This window comes from Oncorhynchus gorbuscha, linkage group LG06 (assembly GCF_021184085.1).
Source record: "Oncorhynchus gorbuscha isolate QuinsamMale2020 ecotype Even-year linkage group LG06, OgorEven_v1.0, whole genome shotgun sequence".
NCBI lineage: Eukaryota > Metazoa > Chordata > Actinopteri > Salmoniformes > Salmonidae > Oncorhynchus > Oncorhynchus gorbuscha.
The window spans coordinates 92,842,207-92,860,876 of record NC_060178.1 but is presented as its reverse complement, the minus strand read 5'-3'; the positions used below and the strand labels follow the sequence as shown (position 1 = coordinate 92,860,876).

The following is an 18,670-nucleotide window of genomic DNA, read 5'->3' as shown; positions in this document are numbered from 1 at the left end:
CCGTGGCACGCCTTAGGCTTGTCACAATCCCTCGCCTCGTGTTCCTCAGATCCACAAAATCTGCATTTTCTTGTACTGCACGAGGCGAATATGTGACCGTAGGCCATACAGCGCCTGCAAAATGGGGGCTGACGTGCATAAAACAACGTCCCCCTGTCAGCCCCTAGGGAGAACATAGCAGGAGGATGGAGGTAGCCACCATGTCCCTTTGGGTCCTCTCTGAGGAGGGCCTGGAAGCCTCTCCTCCCATTCCAAAACCCAAGGGAGTCTTTAAGGTGCCTTGCTAAGGAGAAGTTATCCATGTATCTCCCCAGAAAAGCCCTCACCTCTTCGTCCTTATCGTAAGGGTTGTAAATGTAAGTCGCTCTGGATAAGAGCGTCTGCTAAATGACTTAAATGTAAATGTAATGTAAATGTTGACAGTTACAACCCTAAAGTTATTCTTCGCCAGGCTTGTTATTTCATAGTGGCACATCGGCCTCTCACCTCCCACTGCTCTTGCCCTTCTCAGGATATCATCGTGTTTTTCCTCTGTATATAGTGCCACGTCGTATGCTCCCTCCAAAGAGTTGCCTTGGAAACAAAACACGTCCTTCACCGTCAGCTTTAGAATCCCCATCAATATTATCCTTCCAAAAGTTTCCCGTCCTAAAGGCTCCAACTCCTTTTCCTTCCAAGCAAACCGAATCGTGTTGGCCAGCCCAATCCCAGGGACCGACCGTGTTGATGTATTTAGCACCATCTCCGCAAGGAGAATGGCGCTCGTTCTCTTCTCTTCCAAAACAAGTAAAAAAGAAAAACCAAAGTGACCGAGCCTATCTGGTGCAACTACACAGAGACAGGAACAATCACCCACTTTTCCAGTGCGGGTGCATAGCCCGGTGCGGCACATACCAGCCCTTCGTATTGGCCGGGCTAGAGTGGGCATCGAGCCAGGTAAGCTTGGGCAGGCTCGGTGCTCAAGAGCTCCAGTGCGCCTGCACGGTCCGGTCTATCCAGAGCCACCTCCACACACCAGTCCTCCGGTAGCAGCTCCCCGCACCAGGCTTCCTGTGCGTGTCCTCAATCCTGTAGCACCAGTTCCAGCACCACGCACCAGACCTTTTGTGCACCTCGCCAGTTCAGCACAACCTGAGCCTTCCTTCCCTCCTGCGCTGTCGGAGTCTCTCGCCTGTTCAGCACAGCCAGAGCCTTCCTTCCCTCCTGCGCTGTCGGAGTCTCTCGCCTGTTCAGCACAGCCAGAGCCTTCCTTCCCTCCTGCGCTACAGGAGTCTCCTGTCTGTTCAGCGCTATCAGAGCCTTCCTTCCCTCCTGCGCTGTCGGAGTCTCCCGCCTGTTCAGTGCTAACAGAGCCTTCCTCCTCTACAGCGCTGCCGGAGCCTCCTGCCTGTTCGGAGCAGCCTGAGCTGCCAGTCTGCAGGGAACTGTCAGTCTGCAAGGTGCTGTCAGTCTGCATGAAGCAGCCAGAGCTGTCAGTCTGCAAAGAGCTGCCAGTCTGCAGGGTGCTGTCAGCCTGCATGCAAGCAGTCAGAGCTGTCAGTCTGCATGAAGCAGCCAGAGATGTCAGTCTGCAAAGAGCTGCCAGTCTGCAAGGAGCTGTCAGCCTGCATGGAGCTGCCAGAGCTGTCAGTCTGCAAGGAGCTGTCAGTCTGCATAGAGCAGCTAGATCCGCCAGTCAGCCATGATCTTCTAGATCTGCCAGTCAACCAGTCTCTTCCAGATCTGCCAGTCAACCAGTCTCTTCCAGATCTGCCAGTCAACCAGTCTCTTCCAGATCTGCTAGTCAACCAGAATCTTCCAGATCCGCCAGCCAGCCAGGATCTACCAGAGCCTACTACCTGCCTGAGCTTCATCTCAGTACTGGGCTTCCTCTCAGTACTGGGCTTCCTCTCAGTACTGGGCTTTCTCTCAGTACTGGGCTTCCCCTCAGTTTCGGGCTGCCCCTCAGTTCCGGGCTGCCCCTCAGTCCCGAGCTGCCCCTCAGTCCCGAGCTGCCCCTCAGTCCCGAGCTGCCCCTCAGTCCCGAGATGCCCCTCAGTCCCGAGATGCCCCTCAGTCCCGAGCTGTCCCTCAGTCCCGAGATGCCCCTCAGTCACGAGCTGCTCCTCAGTTCTGTGGGGTTCTGGGTGAGGACTATTAGGCCATGGTCGGCGGCGAGGGTGGATTATCCCAGGACGCGAAGGGGAGGAACTAGGACATTAATGGAGTGGGGTCCACGTCCCGAGCCGGAACCGCCACCATGGACAGACGCCCACCCGGACCCTCCCTAATGTTTTGAGGTGCGTCCGGGAGTCCGCACCTTATGAGGGGGGGGGGGGTTCTGTCACGCCTTGGTCATTGTATTTTGTATTTTCGTTATATATTTGATCAGACCAGAGTGTGACATGGGTTTATGTTATATTGTATGTTCGTATTGGGGTTTGTATTATTTGGGATCGCAGCTGATTAGGGGTGTTGTATAGGCTTGGCTGCCTGAGGCGGTTCTCAATCAGAGTCAGGTGATTCTCGTTGTCTCTGATTGGGAACCGTATTTAGGTAGCCTGGGTTTCGCTGTGTATTTCGTGGGTGATTGTTCCTGTCTCTGTGTAGTTTCACCAGATAGGCTGTAATTAGATTTCACGTTCCATTTGTTGTTTTGTATTTTGTAATAGTTATTTAATGTATCGCTTTCTTCATTAAAGACATGAGTAACCACTACGCTGCATTTCGGTCCGACTCTCTTTCTACAAACGAAGAACGCCGTTACAACAGTTCTCATTATAGCTTCACAATCGTTATTTGTTTATTGTTTTTGTACAGTTTACTTCGTGTTGTTTGTCATCTATTAAATGATGCATTAAATGATGCATTCACACCACTTTGGTCCGCTTCTTACGACGATCGTGACAGTGCTACCAGGTGCATGGAGAAAACAAGTTTTCTTAATAAGAAACTCCAGCATACTGGTAGGAGTTGAGTTGTACCTCACAGAATGACTTGTACTTCCCCGTAAAATACCCTTATGACACGTTCCATTCAGTTATTGGAAGCATCAAGACCAGTGTGCTTCAGTCTTCTTTTCATTTTAGCATGTTTTAAAATACTTTTATTTTAGCAACAAAACTGACAGATGTTCAGAAGTGTCTAAAATGGCAGCTCTGCCCTTGTATATACAGTGGGGCAAAAAAAGTATTTAGTCAGCCACCAATTGTGCAAGTTCTCTGACTTAAAAAGATGAGAGAGGCCTGTAATTTTCATCATAGGTACACTTCAACTATCACAGACAAAATGAGAGAGAGAAAAATCCAGAAAATCACATTTTAATTTTAAAATATTTTTTATTAATTTATTTGCAAATTATGGTGGAAAATAAGTATTTGGTCACCTACAAACAAGCAAGATTTCTGTCTCTCACAGACCTGTAACTTCTTCTTTAAGAGGCTCCTCTGTCCTCCACTCGTTACCTGTATTAATGGCACCTGTTTGAACTTGTTATCAGTATAAAAGACACCTGTCCACAACCTCAAACAGTCACACTCCAAACTCCACTATGGCCAAGACCAAAGAGCTGTCAAAGGACACCAGAAACAAAATTGTAGACCTGCACCAGGCTGGGAAGACTGAATCTGCAATAGGTAAGCAGCTTGGTTTGAAGAAATCAACTGTGGGAGCAATTATTAGGAAATAGAAGACATACAAGACCACTGATAATCTCCCTCGATCTGGGGCTTCACGCAAGATCTCACCCCGTGGGGTCAAAATGATCACAAGAACGGTGAGCAAAAATCCCAGAACCACACGGGGGGACCTAGTGAATGACCTGCAGAGAGCTGGGACCAAAGTAACAAAGCCTACCATCAGTAACACACTACGCCGCAAGGGACTCAAATCCTGCAGTGCCAGACGTGTCCCCCTGCTTAAGCCAGTACATGTCCAGGCCCATCTGAAGTTTGCTAGAGAGCATTTGGATGATCCAGAAGAAGATTGGGAGAATGTCATATGGTCAGATGAAACCAAAATATAACTTTTTGGTAAAACCTCAACTCGTCGTGTTTGGAGGACAAAGAATGCTGAGTTGCATCCAAAGAACACCATACCTACTGTGAAGCATGGGGGTGGAAACATCATGCTTTGGGGCTGTTTTTCTGCAAAGGGACCAGGACGACTGATCCGTGTAAAGGACATTTTGAGTGAAAACCTCCTTCCATCAGCAAGGGCGGCAGGGTAACCTAGTGGTTAGAGCGTTGGACAAGTAACCGGAAGGTTGCGAGGTCAAACCCCCGAGCTGACAAGGTACAAATCTGTCGTTCTGCCCCTGAACAGGCCTCGCCAGTCTCCAGATCTCAACCCCATAGAAAATCTTTGGAGGGAGTTGAAAGTCTGTGTTGCCCAGCAACAGCCCCAAAACATCACTGCTCTAGAGGAGATCTGCATGGAGGAATGGGCCAAAATACCAGCAACAGTGTGTGAAAACCTTGTGAAGACTTACAGAAAATGTTTGACCTCTGTCATTGCCAACAAAGGGTATTGAGTATTGAGATAAACTTTTGTTATTGACCAAATACTTATTTTCCACCATAATTTGCAAATAAATTCATTAAAAATCCTACAATGTGATTTTCTGGATTTTTGTTTTCTCATTTTGTCTGTCATAGTTGAAGTGTACCTATGATGAAAATTACAGGCCTCTCTCATCTTTTTAAGTGGGAGAACTTGCACAATTGGTGGCTGACTAAATACTTTTTTGCCCCACTGTATATGTTCAGGAACGTGGACACCCTGATTGTTGATGTGTTCCCGGTGTTGGACACTCCAGCCAAGCAGGTGATCTGGCAGTTCATCTACCAGCTGTTGACCTACGAGGAGCAGGAACACTGTCAGAGCAAGATTTCACGCTTCCTTGGTTTTAAGACTGCAGGTGGGTCAGCTAGCCGTTAGCCACATCTCTCTGCCTGCTTGGAATGGGTCTGGTGTGGGTGAATGAGTTGAGTTAGAGGTGGGGTCTTGGTCTGGTTATGCTCTCAATGGTTTAGATTTGCATAATAGTTTGTCTTCTCTTCCAAAGTGGGCGATTGCTTTTCATCTTGAGAGACAAGGCTAAGACAGCTACATATTACCATGACAAGAACAGACGACTAGAGGATATGTTTATTGTTCAGTGGGTGTTTGGGATATTCTGAGATGTTTCCTTTTGTTATTCTAATTCATTCTAATTCGTCTCTCTCTTTCTCTGTGTGTGTGTATGTGTGTATTCAGCAGCAACAGAGCCAGAGCCAGGTGCAGGACAGGAGCACCATAGGAGGAGCAGCTCAGTGCGTGTGTCAGGCACCTCCTACAGAGGCACCGTACGGGAGAGGAGCTCTGATGACTGCATCATCAGAACACACCTGGGAATGGGTACTAAAGTGATCAGCTCAAAAACTATTTGTCTTTATCCTTGATTGGAAGGGTTTCCTCTCAACCATTCACTCCTGGACTAATGGTTCACCTGCTGCTGCTAACAGAGAGCATACACTGAATATACAGAACACTAGGAACACCAATGACATAGACTGGCCAGGTGAATCCAGGTGAAAGCTATGATCCCTTATTAATGTCGCAATCAGTGTAGATGGGGAGGAGACAGGTTAAAGAAGGATTTTTAAGCCTTGAGACAATTGAGACATGGATTGTGTATGTGTGCCGTTCAGAGGCGAATGGGCAATACAAAATATTTAAGTGCCTTTGAATGAGGTATGGTAGTATGTGCCGGGCGCACCGGTTTGTGTCAAGAACGGCAACGCTGCTGGGGTTTTCACGTTCAACAGTTTCCCGTGTGTATCAAGAAAGGCCCACCACCCAAAGGACATCCAGTCAACTTGACACGACTGTGGGAAATATAGGACTATACACCATGTATAGTCCATATCCAAATGAATTGAGGCTGCTCTGAGGGCAAAGTGAGTGTGTGTGGGGGGGGGGGGGTGCAACTCAATATCAGGAAGGTGTCCCTAATGTTTGGTATACCCAGTGTATATCCAAGCCTAGTATTGCATTTATCCCATCTATACTCTCATAGGGCCGAATCTTAACTTGAGAAATGTATACAGTAACTTGGAATTTAGCACAAACTACACATTGACGCCAATGGTAGATTTGTGCAGAAATTCAAGTTACGGGGTGTAGCGTACAGTAGATCTCAAGTTAGGATCCAGACCACGGTTATCAGACTGGACTACAGTCTCTGTTGCTTCTCCATGCTGTTAACTACATTCTGATGCTTCCTGCTGTCTCCTGCTGTCTCCCCTCCTCTCTGGGCCTGAGAGGAGGAGGATGATCATGAATTCTTGTCCCTGTCCTTCATGTGGACGCAGGGATTCATGTGGCTGCACCAGGGAGTGGGAGTGGGACACCCGGAGAGAGACAGTGTGGAGATGGCACCTCCTTCCCAGAATCCCCTGACCTGAATCACGTGGGTATAAAACTGCAACACAATGCTCAGCGATATAGAGCCAGCAGTGCTAGTTATGTGTGTACGCCAGATAACGATGCTTTTGGAAACACTTTATCTGGACGTCAGCTCATGAACCGTCTGAAAACATTAGTATATAGTTATGTTAACGTTTAAAGCAAGACAAATAGGAGGCATGTTGTTTAGGATTTTTACTCAAGGTAAATAATGGTTAAACAAAGTATCTAGTTATGATTCATAAAGTGTTTATAAGCAGACCTTGTGATAAAGAGTTCCCAGTGCTTTGTGCTAATGGCCTGCTCACACCTACGACCCCTAGATGTCAGGAGTGTACACGGAACTGGAGAGTGTGTACACAGGGAAGAGTGCCGTGAAGGCCATGCAGCAGAATCACAGTCGCTGCTCTCCACTGACCCAGCCTGACCGAGAGGAGCTGGGACAGACTGACGCCAATGGCCAGTCTCCAGCTCGCTCCTCTCTCAGTCAAGGTAGCACAGGTAACACAGACATACCCACACACACACTGTCGACACGGCAACCACTTGAAGCCAATGGTCCGTCAATTGTAAAGATAACAATAACATTGTCATAAATGTTGTCATTCATGACTTCAAGGATGACAAATAAGATAATTTAAGATGGAACCCATTTTGTTTAAAGAGACTTATTTAGTCACAAAGTTTAAAGAGACTTATTTAGTCACAAAGTCCTCTGTTAGACATCTTTGAAATAATGGAGCGTTTCTTTTCCCCTCCCCAGGGAACCGTAAATCAGGTCTGTCTCTGACATGGAAGGAACCTCTGCCCGACCCTCTGTATGAGTTGTACCACGGGGGAACCATCCCCTCTCCGGGCAGCGCTGACTCCAACCCCTATGTGAGCCTGGAGAGCCCTCCTCCATCCCCCCAGAACTCTGATGACCCCACCAGCCCCCTGTCCAGACGCAGGAAGCTTTTCACCTTCTCCAGACCCCCCCGGAGCAGGGACACTGACAAGTTCCTGGACGCTCTGAGCGAACAGCTGGGACACCGTGTCACTCTGGTGGAAGACTTCCTCCCTGGAGAGAATGACTATGAGGAGGTGAGAGACAGAGACAGTATATGAAGAGATAGTTACTATGAGGAGGTGAGAGACAGAGACAGTATATGAAGAGATAGTCACTATGAGGAGGTGAGAGACAGACAGTATATGAAGAGATAGTCACTATGAGGGGGTGAGAGATGGAGACAGTACATGAAGAGATAGTCACTATGAGGGGGTGAGAGACAGTATATGAAGAGATAGTCACTATGAGGGGGTGAGAGACAGTATATGAAGAGATAGTCACTATGAGGAGGTGAGAGACAGAGACAGTATATGAAGAGATAGTCACTATGAGGAGGTGAGAGACAGAGACAGTATATGAAGAGATAGTCACTATGAGGAGGTGAGAGACAGGGACAGTATATGAAGAGATAGTCACTATGAGGAGGTGAGAGACAGTATATGAAGAGATAGTCACTATGAGGAGGTGAGAGACAGTATATGAAGAGATAGTCACTATGAGGAGGTGAGAGACAGAGACAGTATATGAAGAGATAGTCACTATGAGGAGGTGAGAGACAGAGACAGTATATGAAGAGATAGTCACTATGAGGAGGTGAGAGACAGAGACAGTATATGAAGAGATAGTCACTATGAGGAGGTGAGAGACAGAGACAGTATATGAAGAGATAGTCACTATGAGGAGGTGAGAGACGGAGACAGGACATGAAGAGATAGTCACTATGAGGAGGTGAGAGACGGAGACAGTATATGAAGAGATAGTCACTATGAGGAGGAGAGCGATGGAGACAGTAAATGAAGGGATAGTCACTATGAGGAGGTGAGAGATGGAGACAGTACATGAAGAGATAGTCACTATGAGGGGGTGAGAGATGGAGACAGTATATGAAGAGATGGGCACTATGAGGGGGTGAGAGATGGAGACAGTACATGAAGAGATAGTCACTATGAGGGGGTGAGAGATGGAGACAGTACATGAAGAGATAGTCACTATGAGGGGGTGAGAGATGGAGACAGTATATGAAGAGATAGTCACTATGAGGGGTGAGAGATGGAGACAGTACATGAAGAGATAGTCACTATGAGGGGGTGAGAGATGGAGACAGTACATGAAGAGATAGTCACTATGAGGGGGTGAGAGATGGAGACAGTATATGAAGAGATAGTCACTATGAGGGGGTGAGAGATGGAGACAGTATATGAAGAGATAGTCACTATGAGGGGGTGAGAGATGGAGACAGTACATGAAGAGATGGGCACTATGAGGGGGTGAGAGATGGAGACAGTATATGAAGAGATAGTCACTATGAGGGGTGAGAGATGGAGACAGTATATGAAGAGATAGTCACTATGAGGGGGTGAGAGATGGAGACAGTATATGAAGAGATAGTCACTATGAGGGGGTGAGAGATGGAGACAGTATATGAAGAGATAGTCACTATGAGGGGGTGAGAGATGGAGACAGTATATGAAGAGATAGTCACTATGAGGGGGTGAGAGATGGAGACAGTATATGAAGAGATAGTCACTATGAGGGGGTGAGAGATGGAGACAGTATATGAAGAGATAGTCACTATGAGGGGGTGAGAGATGGAGACAGTATATGAAGAGATAGTCACTATGAGGGGGTGAGAGAGACACTGTGGGCCCAAACACACAAAAAAATCAGAAAAAAATACATATTGGACAGAACACACGTTAGGTTACTGTGACACAGCCAGTTGGGTCACTTAGTTGAGTTGTTGATGCTGGGTCATTGAGCCAGGACCCACCTCCAGCGGGGGTTCTTAGTCCGGAGCCTCCTGCGAGGGTTCACAGTCCGGAGCCTCTGGCGACGATCTACAGTCCGGAGCCTCCAGCGGGGGTTCACAGTCACAGTTTTATTCTCTATGTTGGTTAGGTCTGGGTGTGATTTAAGGGTGGGTTATCTAGGTGAATTATATTTATATGTTGACCTAGTATGGTTCCCAATCAAAGGCAGCTGTTTATCGTTGTCTCTGATTGGGGATCATATTTAGGTAGCCATTTTCCCATTGTGCTTTGTGGGATCTTGTCTATGTATAGTTGCCTGTGAGCATTATAGTAGCTTCAGGGTTCGTTTGTTCGTTTTTTTGTTTTGTTCTTTAAAGTTTTCTATTCCAAAATAAAGTATGGAAACATACCACGCAGCATCTTGGTCCACTCTAGTTGGACTAGTAACTGAAAGGTTGCAAGTTCAAATCCCCGAGCTGACAAGGTACAAATCTGTCGTTCTGCCCCTGAACAGGCAGTTAACCCACTGTTCCTAGGCCGTCATTGAAAATAAGAATTTGTTCTTAACTGACTTGCCTAGTTAAATAAAGGTAAAATAAAAAATAAATAAAAAACTCCTTATAACGATCGTGACATATTTGCAGTGTACAAACTTAACATGATGAACAGGAACAACATTTACTATCACGGGTGGCTAAGAATACCTATCTGCAAGCCAAGCCACCAATAGGCCACACCCACTGAAAATAACATGATCACCCAAATATGACCCAACATGTGTTCTGTCCACTATTTAGCCAGCACTGGGTGGTTTTTAACCCAGCATTTTTTAAAGTGTACCAGATCAAATTCATTGAGTGCAGAAACAGTCATGTCCAACAAGTTATTCAATTATCTACAGTATATAAGAAATCTGATGTTTACTAACATGATACAGACGGTACAGTAAATGTAGTTGTTATTGCGTGAACAGATATTTATGGGGATGGTTTCCATGGTTTCTGAAGAAAAGCAGTGCATATGAATAGGAAATGATTACATGCATTATCGCTGTACAATGAAGGTTGATTATAAGGTGTGTCTGAAGAATGGTTATAAGATGTAAATCAGATGACATCGTGCGTCTGATTAGAAGGTGTGAGACTGATGATTATCTGCTGTGTCCAGATGAGTTTCCAGGATGAGCAGGAGGTGAGCTACCTCCCCCGCCAGCTGAGCAGTGCCAGCAGTGAGGACATCAGCAGCAACGATGAGGCCACCTCCCCCCACCTACTCCTCCGGGTCAGAACACATCCCCATCCCCCCACCCCCGCAGAGCGCCCCACCACCCCCGCCCTTGCCCTTGCCCACCCCCTTACCCCCGCCACCCTTCAGCTTCTCCGACCCCCTCCCCATTACCCCTGTCCTCTCCCACTTCTCCCCCGAACACATCCCTCGGGCGCGTATGTCCTTCCAGCCGCAGCACCCCATCATCCCCCCTCCCCCGCCTCCTCCACGGGCCTTCATGTACAACAGGCCGTCCCTACACAAGGTGCTGCCAACCAGAGATGAGCTACAGGGCTGTGTCCACCACCAGGCTACTCAGATGACTCTCCCCCCCTGGGCCCTCGCTACTCTCCCCAGCCCTCTCGCCCCAGGAACCTGCCCCGCCAGGCCAGCCAGCCTCAGCCCCTGACCCAGCCCATCCTGTGTCCCCAGCCCTCCCCTCAGCCCAACAGGCAAAGCCAGCTCGCCCTCCAGAGGCACCACCAGCTTCACCACCAGCCCTACCAGCCCCAGCTGAGCCACAGCCTCCCCCCTAAAGCCCCTCACCTGTCCCAGCCCCAAAGTCACCCTCCCCAGCCCCCTCACTCACAGACCTATGAGACCCCCATCTCAGTGTCAGAGCTCCAGAAACACAAGGTCCCCCCACCGCCCCCTCCACCACTGCCTCCCCCCCTGCGACCCGCCTCCACTGCCCAATTCCAGTCCCTGTGCTGGGGACACCAACCACATGAGTGTGAAGAGACTGCGCTGGGAGCAGGTGGAGAACTCTGAGGGAACCATCTGGGGACAGGCATGTGTCGAGTCTATTGTACTAACCCTGAACCTGGAATCAGTACTGTTTGTTGTTGTTGTGTTAAGAAATGTATTGACAGATTAGATACTTTGTCTGCTTTAGCTTGGAGGGGACCCCGACTATGACAAACTGAGTGACATGGTGAAGTATCTCGATCTAGAGATGCACTTTGGTACCCAACGGAGTTCCAGTAAGTTTCTATTCTGATCTCTTCATCAAACATCTCATCTCATAGTCATATCATATCATGTATTCATATCACTGGTTCTGTTGATAACATGTTTAAATATTGTCCTCATAGTCAGATTGTGTATCTTTATTTAACAGGGAGTCCGATTGAGACCAAGGTCTCTTTTGCCAGGGAACACTGCATATAATTATGTAACAATATAATTATTTGGTTTCATAGCTGTGGAAGAGTGCATTGCTTTCATTAATTCAACATGACTTGTTTTGTGTTTCATGGTGTCAGTGTATTGCTGATTTTCCATGTTGTTCTTATGCCTTCACAGCTCACCAAGTTGTCCCATGGAGTCTACTAAGCACGTCTATTCACCTGCTCATCAAATGCATTCTCCATAAAGCACCACCTACCATCCCCTCTCTTCTCTCATTACCTGTCCACCTTTAGTGCCTGTTAGTGTTTCCAACCCTGGTGCCTGGAGAGCAGCATCCTTACACTGTGATTAAATGTGTCAGTCTCTCTTCCAGAGCCAGCCTTCCTGCCCGAGAGCTTTAAAAAGAAAGACGTGGTGGAGATTCTGTCTCATAAGAAAGCCTACAACGCCTGTGAGTATGACCCTGGCCTTGGTCCCCAGGGATCTGAACCATGACTATCACGATCGTTAGAATGAGTGGACCAAGGTACAGAGTGGTAGGCGTACATTTTACTTTATTAAATGAACACCAAACAAAAACAACAAAGTACCAAACTAAACGTGATCCCTAGGGATCTGAACCATGACCCTGGCCTTGGTCCCCAGGGATCTGAACCATGACCCTGGCCTTGGTCCCCAGGGATCTGAACCATGACCCTGGCCTTGGTCCCCATGGATCTGAACCATGACCCTGGCCTTGGTCCCCAGGGATCTGAACCATGACCCTGGCATTGGTCCCCAGGGATCTGAACCATGACCCTGGCCTTGGTCCCCAGGGATCTGAACCATGACCCTGGCCTTGATCCCCAGGGATCTGAACCACGACCCTGGCCTTTGTCCCCAGGGATCTGAACCATGACCCTGGCCTTGGTCCCCAGGGATCTGAACCATGACCCTGGCCTTGGTCCCCATGGATCTGAACCATGACCCTGGCCTTGGTCCCCAGGGATCTGAACCATGACCCTGGCCTTGGTCCCCAGGGATCTGAACCATGACCCTGGCCTTGGTCCCCAGGGATCTGAACCATGACCCTGGCCTTGGTCCCCAGGGATCTGAACCATGACCCTGGCATTGGTCCCCAGGGATCTGAACCATGACCCTGGCCTTGGTCCCCATGGATCTGAACCATGACCCTGGCCTTGGTCCCCAGGGATCTGAACCATGACCCTGGCCTTGGTCCCCAGGGATCTGAACCATGACCCTGGCCTTGGTCCCCAGGGATCTGAACCATGACCCTGGCCTTGGTCCCCAGGGATCTGAACCATGACCCTGGCATTGGTCCCCAGGGATCTGAACCATGACCCTGGCCTTGGTCCCCAGGGATCTGAACCATGACCCTGGCCTTGATCCCCAGGGATCTGAACCATGACCCTGGCCTTGGTCCCCAGGGATCTGAAACATGACCCTGGCCTTGGCCCCCAGGAACCTTTATCTCAATGATTTGAATAGACTCTCTAATCTATTCAGGTGACTCTGAGATTCAAACACAGGTGTTCTGATTTCTGCAGAAACTTGTTGTTTATCAATGAAAGTTTGTTTTTATTGTATATGACTGTTTTGTGTGGACCCCAGAAAGAGTATCAGTTGCTAATGTAACAGCTAACGGGGTCCAAATAAACCATTTTAAACTGGGTGGTTCAAGCCCTGAATGCTGATTGTCTGACAGCTGTGGTATATCATACTCGGATACCACGGTATGACAAAACATTTATTTTACTGCTCTAATTACGTTGTTAAACAGTTTATAATAGCGATTAGGCTCCTCTGGGGTATGTCCTATATGACCAATTGATCAATAGACCTCCACATTGCGTTGTGTCTAAGAACAGCCCTTATCCGTGGTATTTTGGCCATATTGCCTTATTGCTTAAATAAACCTCCTCTCCTCCATCCCTTTATTCCACGCCTCCTCTAACCAGCCATCCTGATCGCCCACCTGAAGCTGTCTCCAGGTGAGCTGCGCCAGGTGCTGATGACTATGAGCACAGACAGACTGGAGCCAGCCCACATCAAGCAGCTGCTGCTCTACGCCCCCGATGACCAGGAAGTCAAACAGTACCAATGCTTCGACCAGAACTCCGCCAAGCTCAGTGACCCTGACCAGTTTGTCCTGCAGGTAACTGAGACAATGTATTGGCCTAGCCAGTCCCTCTAGGCCAGGGATCATCAACTAGATTCAGCCGCAGACCAATTTGGTTGAGGGGCTGGAACATAATTACAAATAATTTGTAGACTGCAAATTGACCGCAAGAATATATAAACAGATATATTATTTGACTAAAACATGATCATTTCAAACCTTGCTTACATTTATATATGATCATATGTCCCTCTATTATGGATGGGAATACTTTGGGAACAGAGTTCCAGAAAACCAAATAAAACCAGTTGGAGATCCTGGTCTAGAATGAGGCTAGAATGTTTAAAAAAATACATTTCAGTATTTTACTGAATACTATACACTCTTAGAAAAAAGGTTTCCAAATGGGTTCTTCGGCTATCCCCATAGGAGAACCATTTTGGTTCCAGGTAGAACCCTTTTGGGTTCCATGTAGAACCCTCTGTGGAAGGAATTCTACATAGAACCCAAAAGGGTTATACCTGGAACCAAAAAGGGTTCTTCAAGGGTTCTCCTATGGGGACAGCCACCTATGGGGACAGCCAAACAGTTTTAGGTTCTAGATAGCACCAGATAGCAATAGAAACAGTATTTTTCGAGTTCATAATCTGTGTGTGCCCAGATGCTGATGGTCCCTGAGTATAAGACTCGTCTGCGGAGCCTCCATTTTAAGACAGCCCTGCAGGAGAAGACAGAGGAGATGAAGGCTGGATACGAATGGATCTACAGGGCCTCGATAGAACTCAGGAGCAGCAAGAAACTGGCCAAGATCCTCGAGGTAATACAACTACTGTAACTCGCACTCCCTGAGAGTGGAATACAGTAGCTTAATGGTTGAGAAATGGCAAACAGCTCTCTTGTTTATTTCATATTATTTATGTGTCTCTGCTGTCATAATCTAAGGTTATTAAAGAAGATGCATTGTGCGTAAAATCATATAGGATAAGGTAATAAGATACAGACTCAGAGGTATGCATAATGTGGTGATCGCGTGGTGTTACCGGTAAACTGTTTCTAAACCTCTGTTTCTGTCTACAGTTTGTGCTGGCAATGGGGAATTACCTGAACAATGGTCAACCCAAGACAAACAAAACCACTGGCTTTAAGATCAACTTTCTCACTGAGGTATGAATGGATGTTCATTCTCTAACTGATTATGCTTTAGCCTCATTTGTCTTTTTGGGATTTGTGTTGTCTTTGCCTTGGAGTTAACCTCTTTCTAATGCCAAATTCTATCTCACCTTCCTTCTTACAGCTCAGCACCACTAAAACGGTGGATGGTAAATCCACCTTCCTCCACATTCTTGCCAAATCGCTATGCCAACACTTCCCAGAACTGTTGAACTTTGCCAGGGACCTCACAAACGTGCCACTCGCAGCCAAAGGTACAGTAAGACAACACCACACAATGCTCTTTACATGGCTCTGTCCGTCAGCAGGACTCTGAGGTTCATGTGCAGAATGCATTAGTTCCATTTAGTACATTACAATATGTACTACAAGTCATGCCCTTATCAGTTTCCTGATAATCAGTTTCCTGATAGTTACTTTTCGATATTCAGATATGCCTTTCAGCAGTTATCTCATAAGACTGAAACACTACAACATTTATAATAAATGGCATTGACATTTGACACTATACCAACTTTATTTGCCACATGCGCCGAATACAACAAGTGTCGACTTTACTGTGACATGCTGACTTACAAGCCCTTAACCAACAGTGTAGACTTTACCGTGACATGCTGACTTACAAGCCCTTAACCAACAGTGTAGACTTTACCGTGACATGCTGACTTACAAGCCCTTAACCATCAGTGTAGACTTTACCGTGACATGCTGACTTATAAGCCCTTAACCAACAGTGTAGACTTTACCGTGACATGCTGACTTACAAGCCCTGAACCAACAGTGTAGACTTTACCGTGTCATGCTGACTTACAAGCCCTGAACCAACAGTGTAGACTTTACCGTGAAATGCTGACTTACAAGCCCTGAACCAACAGTGTAGACTTTACTGTGACATGCTTACTTACAATCCCTGAACCAACAGTGTAGACTTTACCGTGAAATGCTGACTTACAAGCCCTGAACCAACAGTGCAGTTCAAGAAGAAGAAAGTATTTAGCAAGTAGACTAAAATAAAAAGTAACACAATAAGAATAACAATAACGAGGCTATATACAGGGGGCTGAGTCAGTGTGCAGGGGTACAGGCTAGTTGAGGTCATCCATACATGTAGGTGGGGCGAAGTGACTATGCATAGGTAGCAAACAAACAGCGAGTAGCAGCAGTGTACAGGGGGCACCAGTACCGAGTCAGTGTGCAGGGGTACAGGCTAGTTGAGGTAATCTATACATGTAGGTGGGGTGAAGTGACTATGCATAGGTAGCAAACAAACAGCGAGTAGCAGCAGTGTACAGGGGGGGTCAATGTAAATTGTTCGGTGTAGCTGTGTACAAATTGTACAAGTCATACTGCATGGTTTTCTATTGATATTTCTCTGCAGTGAATCAGCGTAACCTGACAGCTGAGCTGGCTGACCTTCACTCCACCATCCAGGACATCAGGACAGCCTGTCAGAAGATCCCAGCCACGGCCGAGGATCACTTCGCTGCCGTCATGAGTGTATCCTTCCATCAACAACAAAGCCCTTCACAACACAACATTTCACACAAACAGTAACACACTGTAGTAGTAATTACACTGTAATAGTCTGCATGTTGGGAATGTGCTCGTAAGTAAGCATTTCACAGTAAAGTCTACACCTGTTGTATTCAGTGTAATGGGCAAATAAAATGTGATTTAATTTAAGTACACTATTGGTCAGTATGTTACTAGTCAGAATGTGTCACTGTGCTTCGAATGGTCTGACAGTTGACAGTTTGACCCTTGACCCTGAAGATAAAGGGTTTCCTGGAGAACAGTCACCCAGCGGTTCAGTCTCTGGACTCTCTGCAGCTGAGAGCCATGGACGAGTTCACTAAGGTGGCCTCGTACTTCGGAGAGGACAGCAAGGTCACCTCCACTGAGGCCTTCTTCGCCATTTTTGCTGAGTTTACTTCCAAGTTTGAGGTGAACCAGTAGCCATAGTGATGCCCTTCACAGGTCTCTGACCGCACAATTTGACAGCATTCAAATGCGTCTGTGACTCAAGTACAATGATTGGTACTGTTTTCATTGGTTCTGTTTTCATGTACGATAATTGGTCCTGTTTTCCAGAGAGCACTGAATGAGACCCAGGCCACTGAGAACCCCTGCAGCCCCAGAGTGCCCTCTCCCCTGGCCTGGTAGAGACTGGATAGCTCCTCTGCTCTCATCAACCAAAGTGCCAAGACAACATAAAGAAACAGTCACAACTACTGGGACACAAACAACATGATCTTCAACACTGGGAATGCCGTAGGGCCAGGAGTTCTTCCTGACCATGTGATCTGACCAAAAGAACTCTCATCCAAAGGGTCCAGAGTTTCTCCTGGGAAGGTCAAGTAGCTCTATATGTTCAGATAACATGAGTATATATTTTATATTGGATTGTATTAAATTGAAAGTATAATGAAATTGGAAAGATAAAGCATAGATGTACTGCCAAAATAAAGGAAACACCAACATAAAGTGTTTTAATAGGGCATTGGGCCACCATGAGCCAGAACAGCTTCAATGAACCTTGGCATAAATTCTACAAGTTGTTATAACTATATTTTGAGGGATGCTACACCATTCTTCCATGAGAAATTCATTATTTTGGTGTTTTGTTGAAGGTTGTGGAAAACGCTGTCTCTGGTGCTGCTCCAGAATCTCCCATAAGTATGCAATTGAGTTTTGATCTGGTGACTGGGAGTGACACACACACACACACACACACACACACACACACACACACACACACACACACACACACACACACACACACACACACACACACACACACACACACACACACACACACACACACACACACACACACACACACACACACACACACACACACACACATACACACACACACACACACACTTTAGCCATGGTAGTCGTAATAATGGGCAACTGGGAATTTTTGTACATGACCCTAAGCATGATGGGATGTTAATTGCTTAATTAACTCAGGAACCACACCTGTGTGGAAGCATCTGCTTTCAGTATACTTTGTATCCCTCATTTACTCAAGTGTTTCCTTTATTTTGGCAGTTACCTGTATATGTAAATGACCATGACATTTTAGATGGCTGATAGTCAGACTTATATGAATTTTATCTAGAGCTGGGCGCTATTTTTACAGATGGACTTGATCTGCCTACAACAGAAACACATAATCACTGCCTCGTAGATTGTGATGATAGAATGCAGTATAAACCTATCTTGAAGCATTACATTGGCATGACAAATGTACTGTGAATTGTTATTACAATATTTAGAAGCTTTCTGGTGCCAATGTAATGGCAGTCATCCTAACATTTGGCATTTCAAAACTTGCTCTTGGCAGGGGGAACAAAAAGAATACCACTCTCCTAAGTGTATTAAAAGTGTTTTACAGTATGAGGAGCATATGGGAAATATGAGGGTTAACCCACTGAGGCTAATATATGAATAGCTGCTAACTGAAAGACATCAATCCATGTTAGCATTGAGTGGTCCAGGTGGCTCTTGCGGTCACTGGGGTTGTTACTGATGAACCGTCCATTCCACTGCCATAACTTTCACCTGTATCAACAGTCTTGTTTTAGAACAAATATTCACTGTTTGCTAGTGTGCATTTAAAGCTGTTTTGAATGTATTTCTTGCGTTTCTACTTTCCCTCCATAATTCCTTTTCACATATACATTTCAGTCAGAGCTGCCATCATGAAAATACAAACATATTGATTTACAGACCTGTTGTACCAGGCAATGT

At 46.6% G+C, this 18,670-nt stretch overlaps 1 protein-coding gene across 1 annotated transcript in view; it reads left to right on the top strand.

Annotated features, from left to right (window-relative positions):
• The window catches only part of grid2ipb (glutamate receptor, ionotropic, delta 2 (Grid2) interacting protein, b), a 69,381-nt gene extending 52,147 nt beyond the window's left edge, over positions 1-17,234 (top strand). Inside the window, 18 exon segments of the mRNA XM_046354569.1 lie at positions 4,746-4,897; positions 5,236-5,376; positions 6,333-6,430; positions 6,750-6,927; positions 7,190-7,509; positions 10,393-10,488; positions 10,490-10,569; positions 11,010-11,159; positions 11,161-11,281; positions 11,387-11,474; positions 11,996-12,073; positions 13,581-13,777; positions 14,403-14,558; positions 14,819-14,905; positions 15,036-15,165; positions 16,290-16,408; positions 16,691-16,855; positions 17,003-17,234. Of these exon segments, the coding sequence (XP_046210525.1) occupies positions 4,746-4,897; positions 5,236-5,376; positions 6,333-6,430; positions 6,750-6,927; positions 7,190-7,509; positions 10,393-10,488; positions 10,490-10,569; positions 11,010-11,159; positions 11,161-11,281; positions 11,387-11,474; positions 11,996-12,073; positions 13,581-13,777; positions 14,403-14,558; positions 14,819-14,905; positions 15,036-15,165; positions 16,290-16,408; positions 16,691-16,855; positions 17,003-17,074 (2,428 nt within the window). The 3' untranslated portion in view covers positions 17,075-17,234.
• The last annotated feature ends 1,436 nt before the right edge of the window (positions 17,235-18,670 follow it).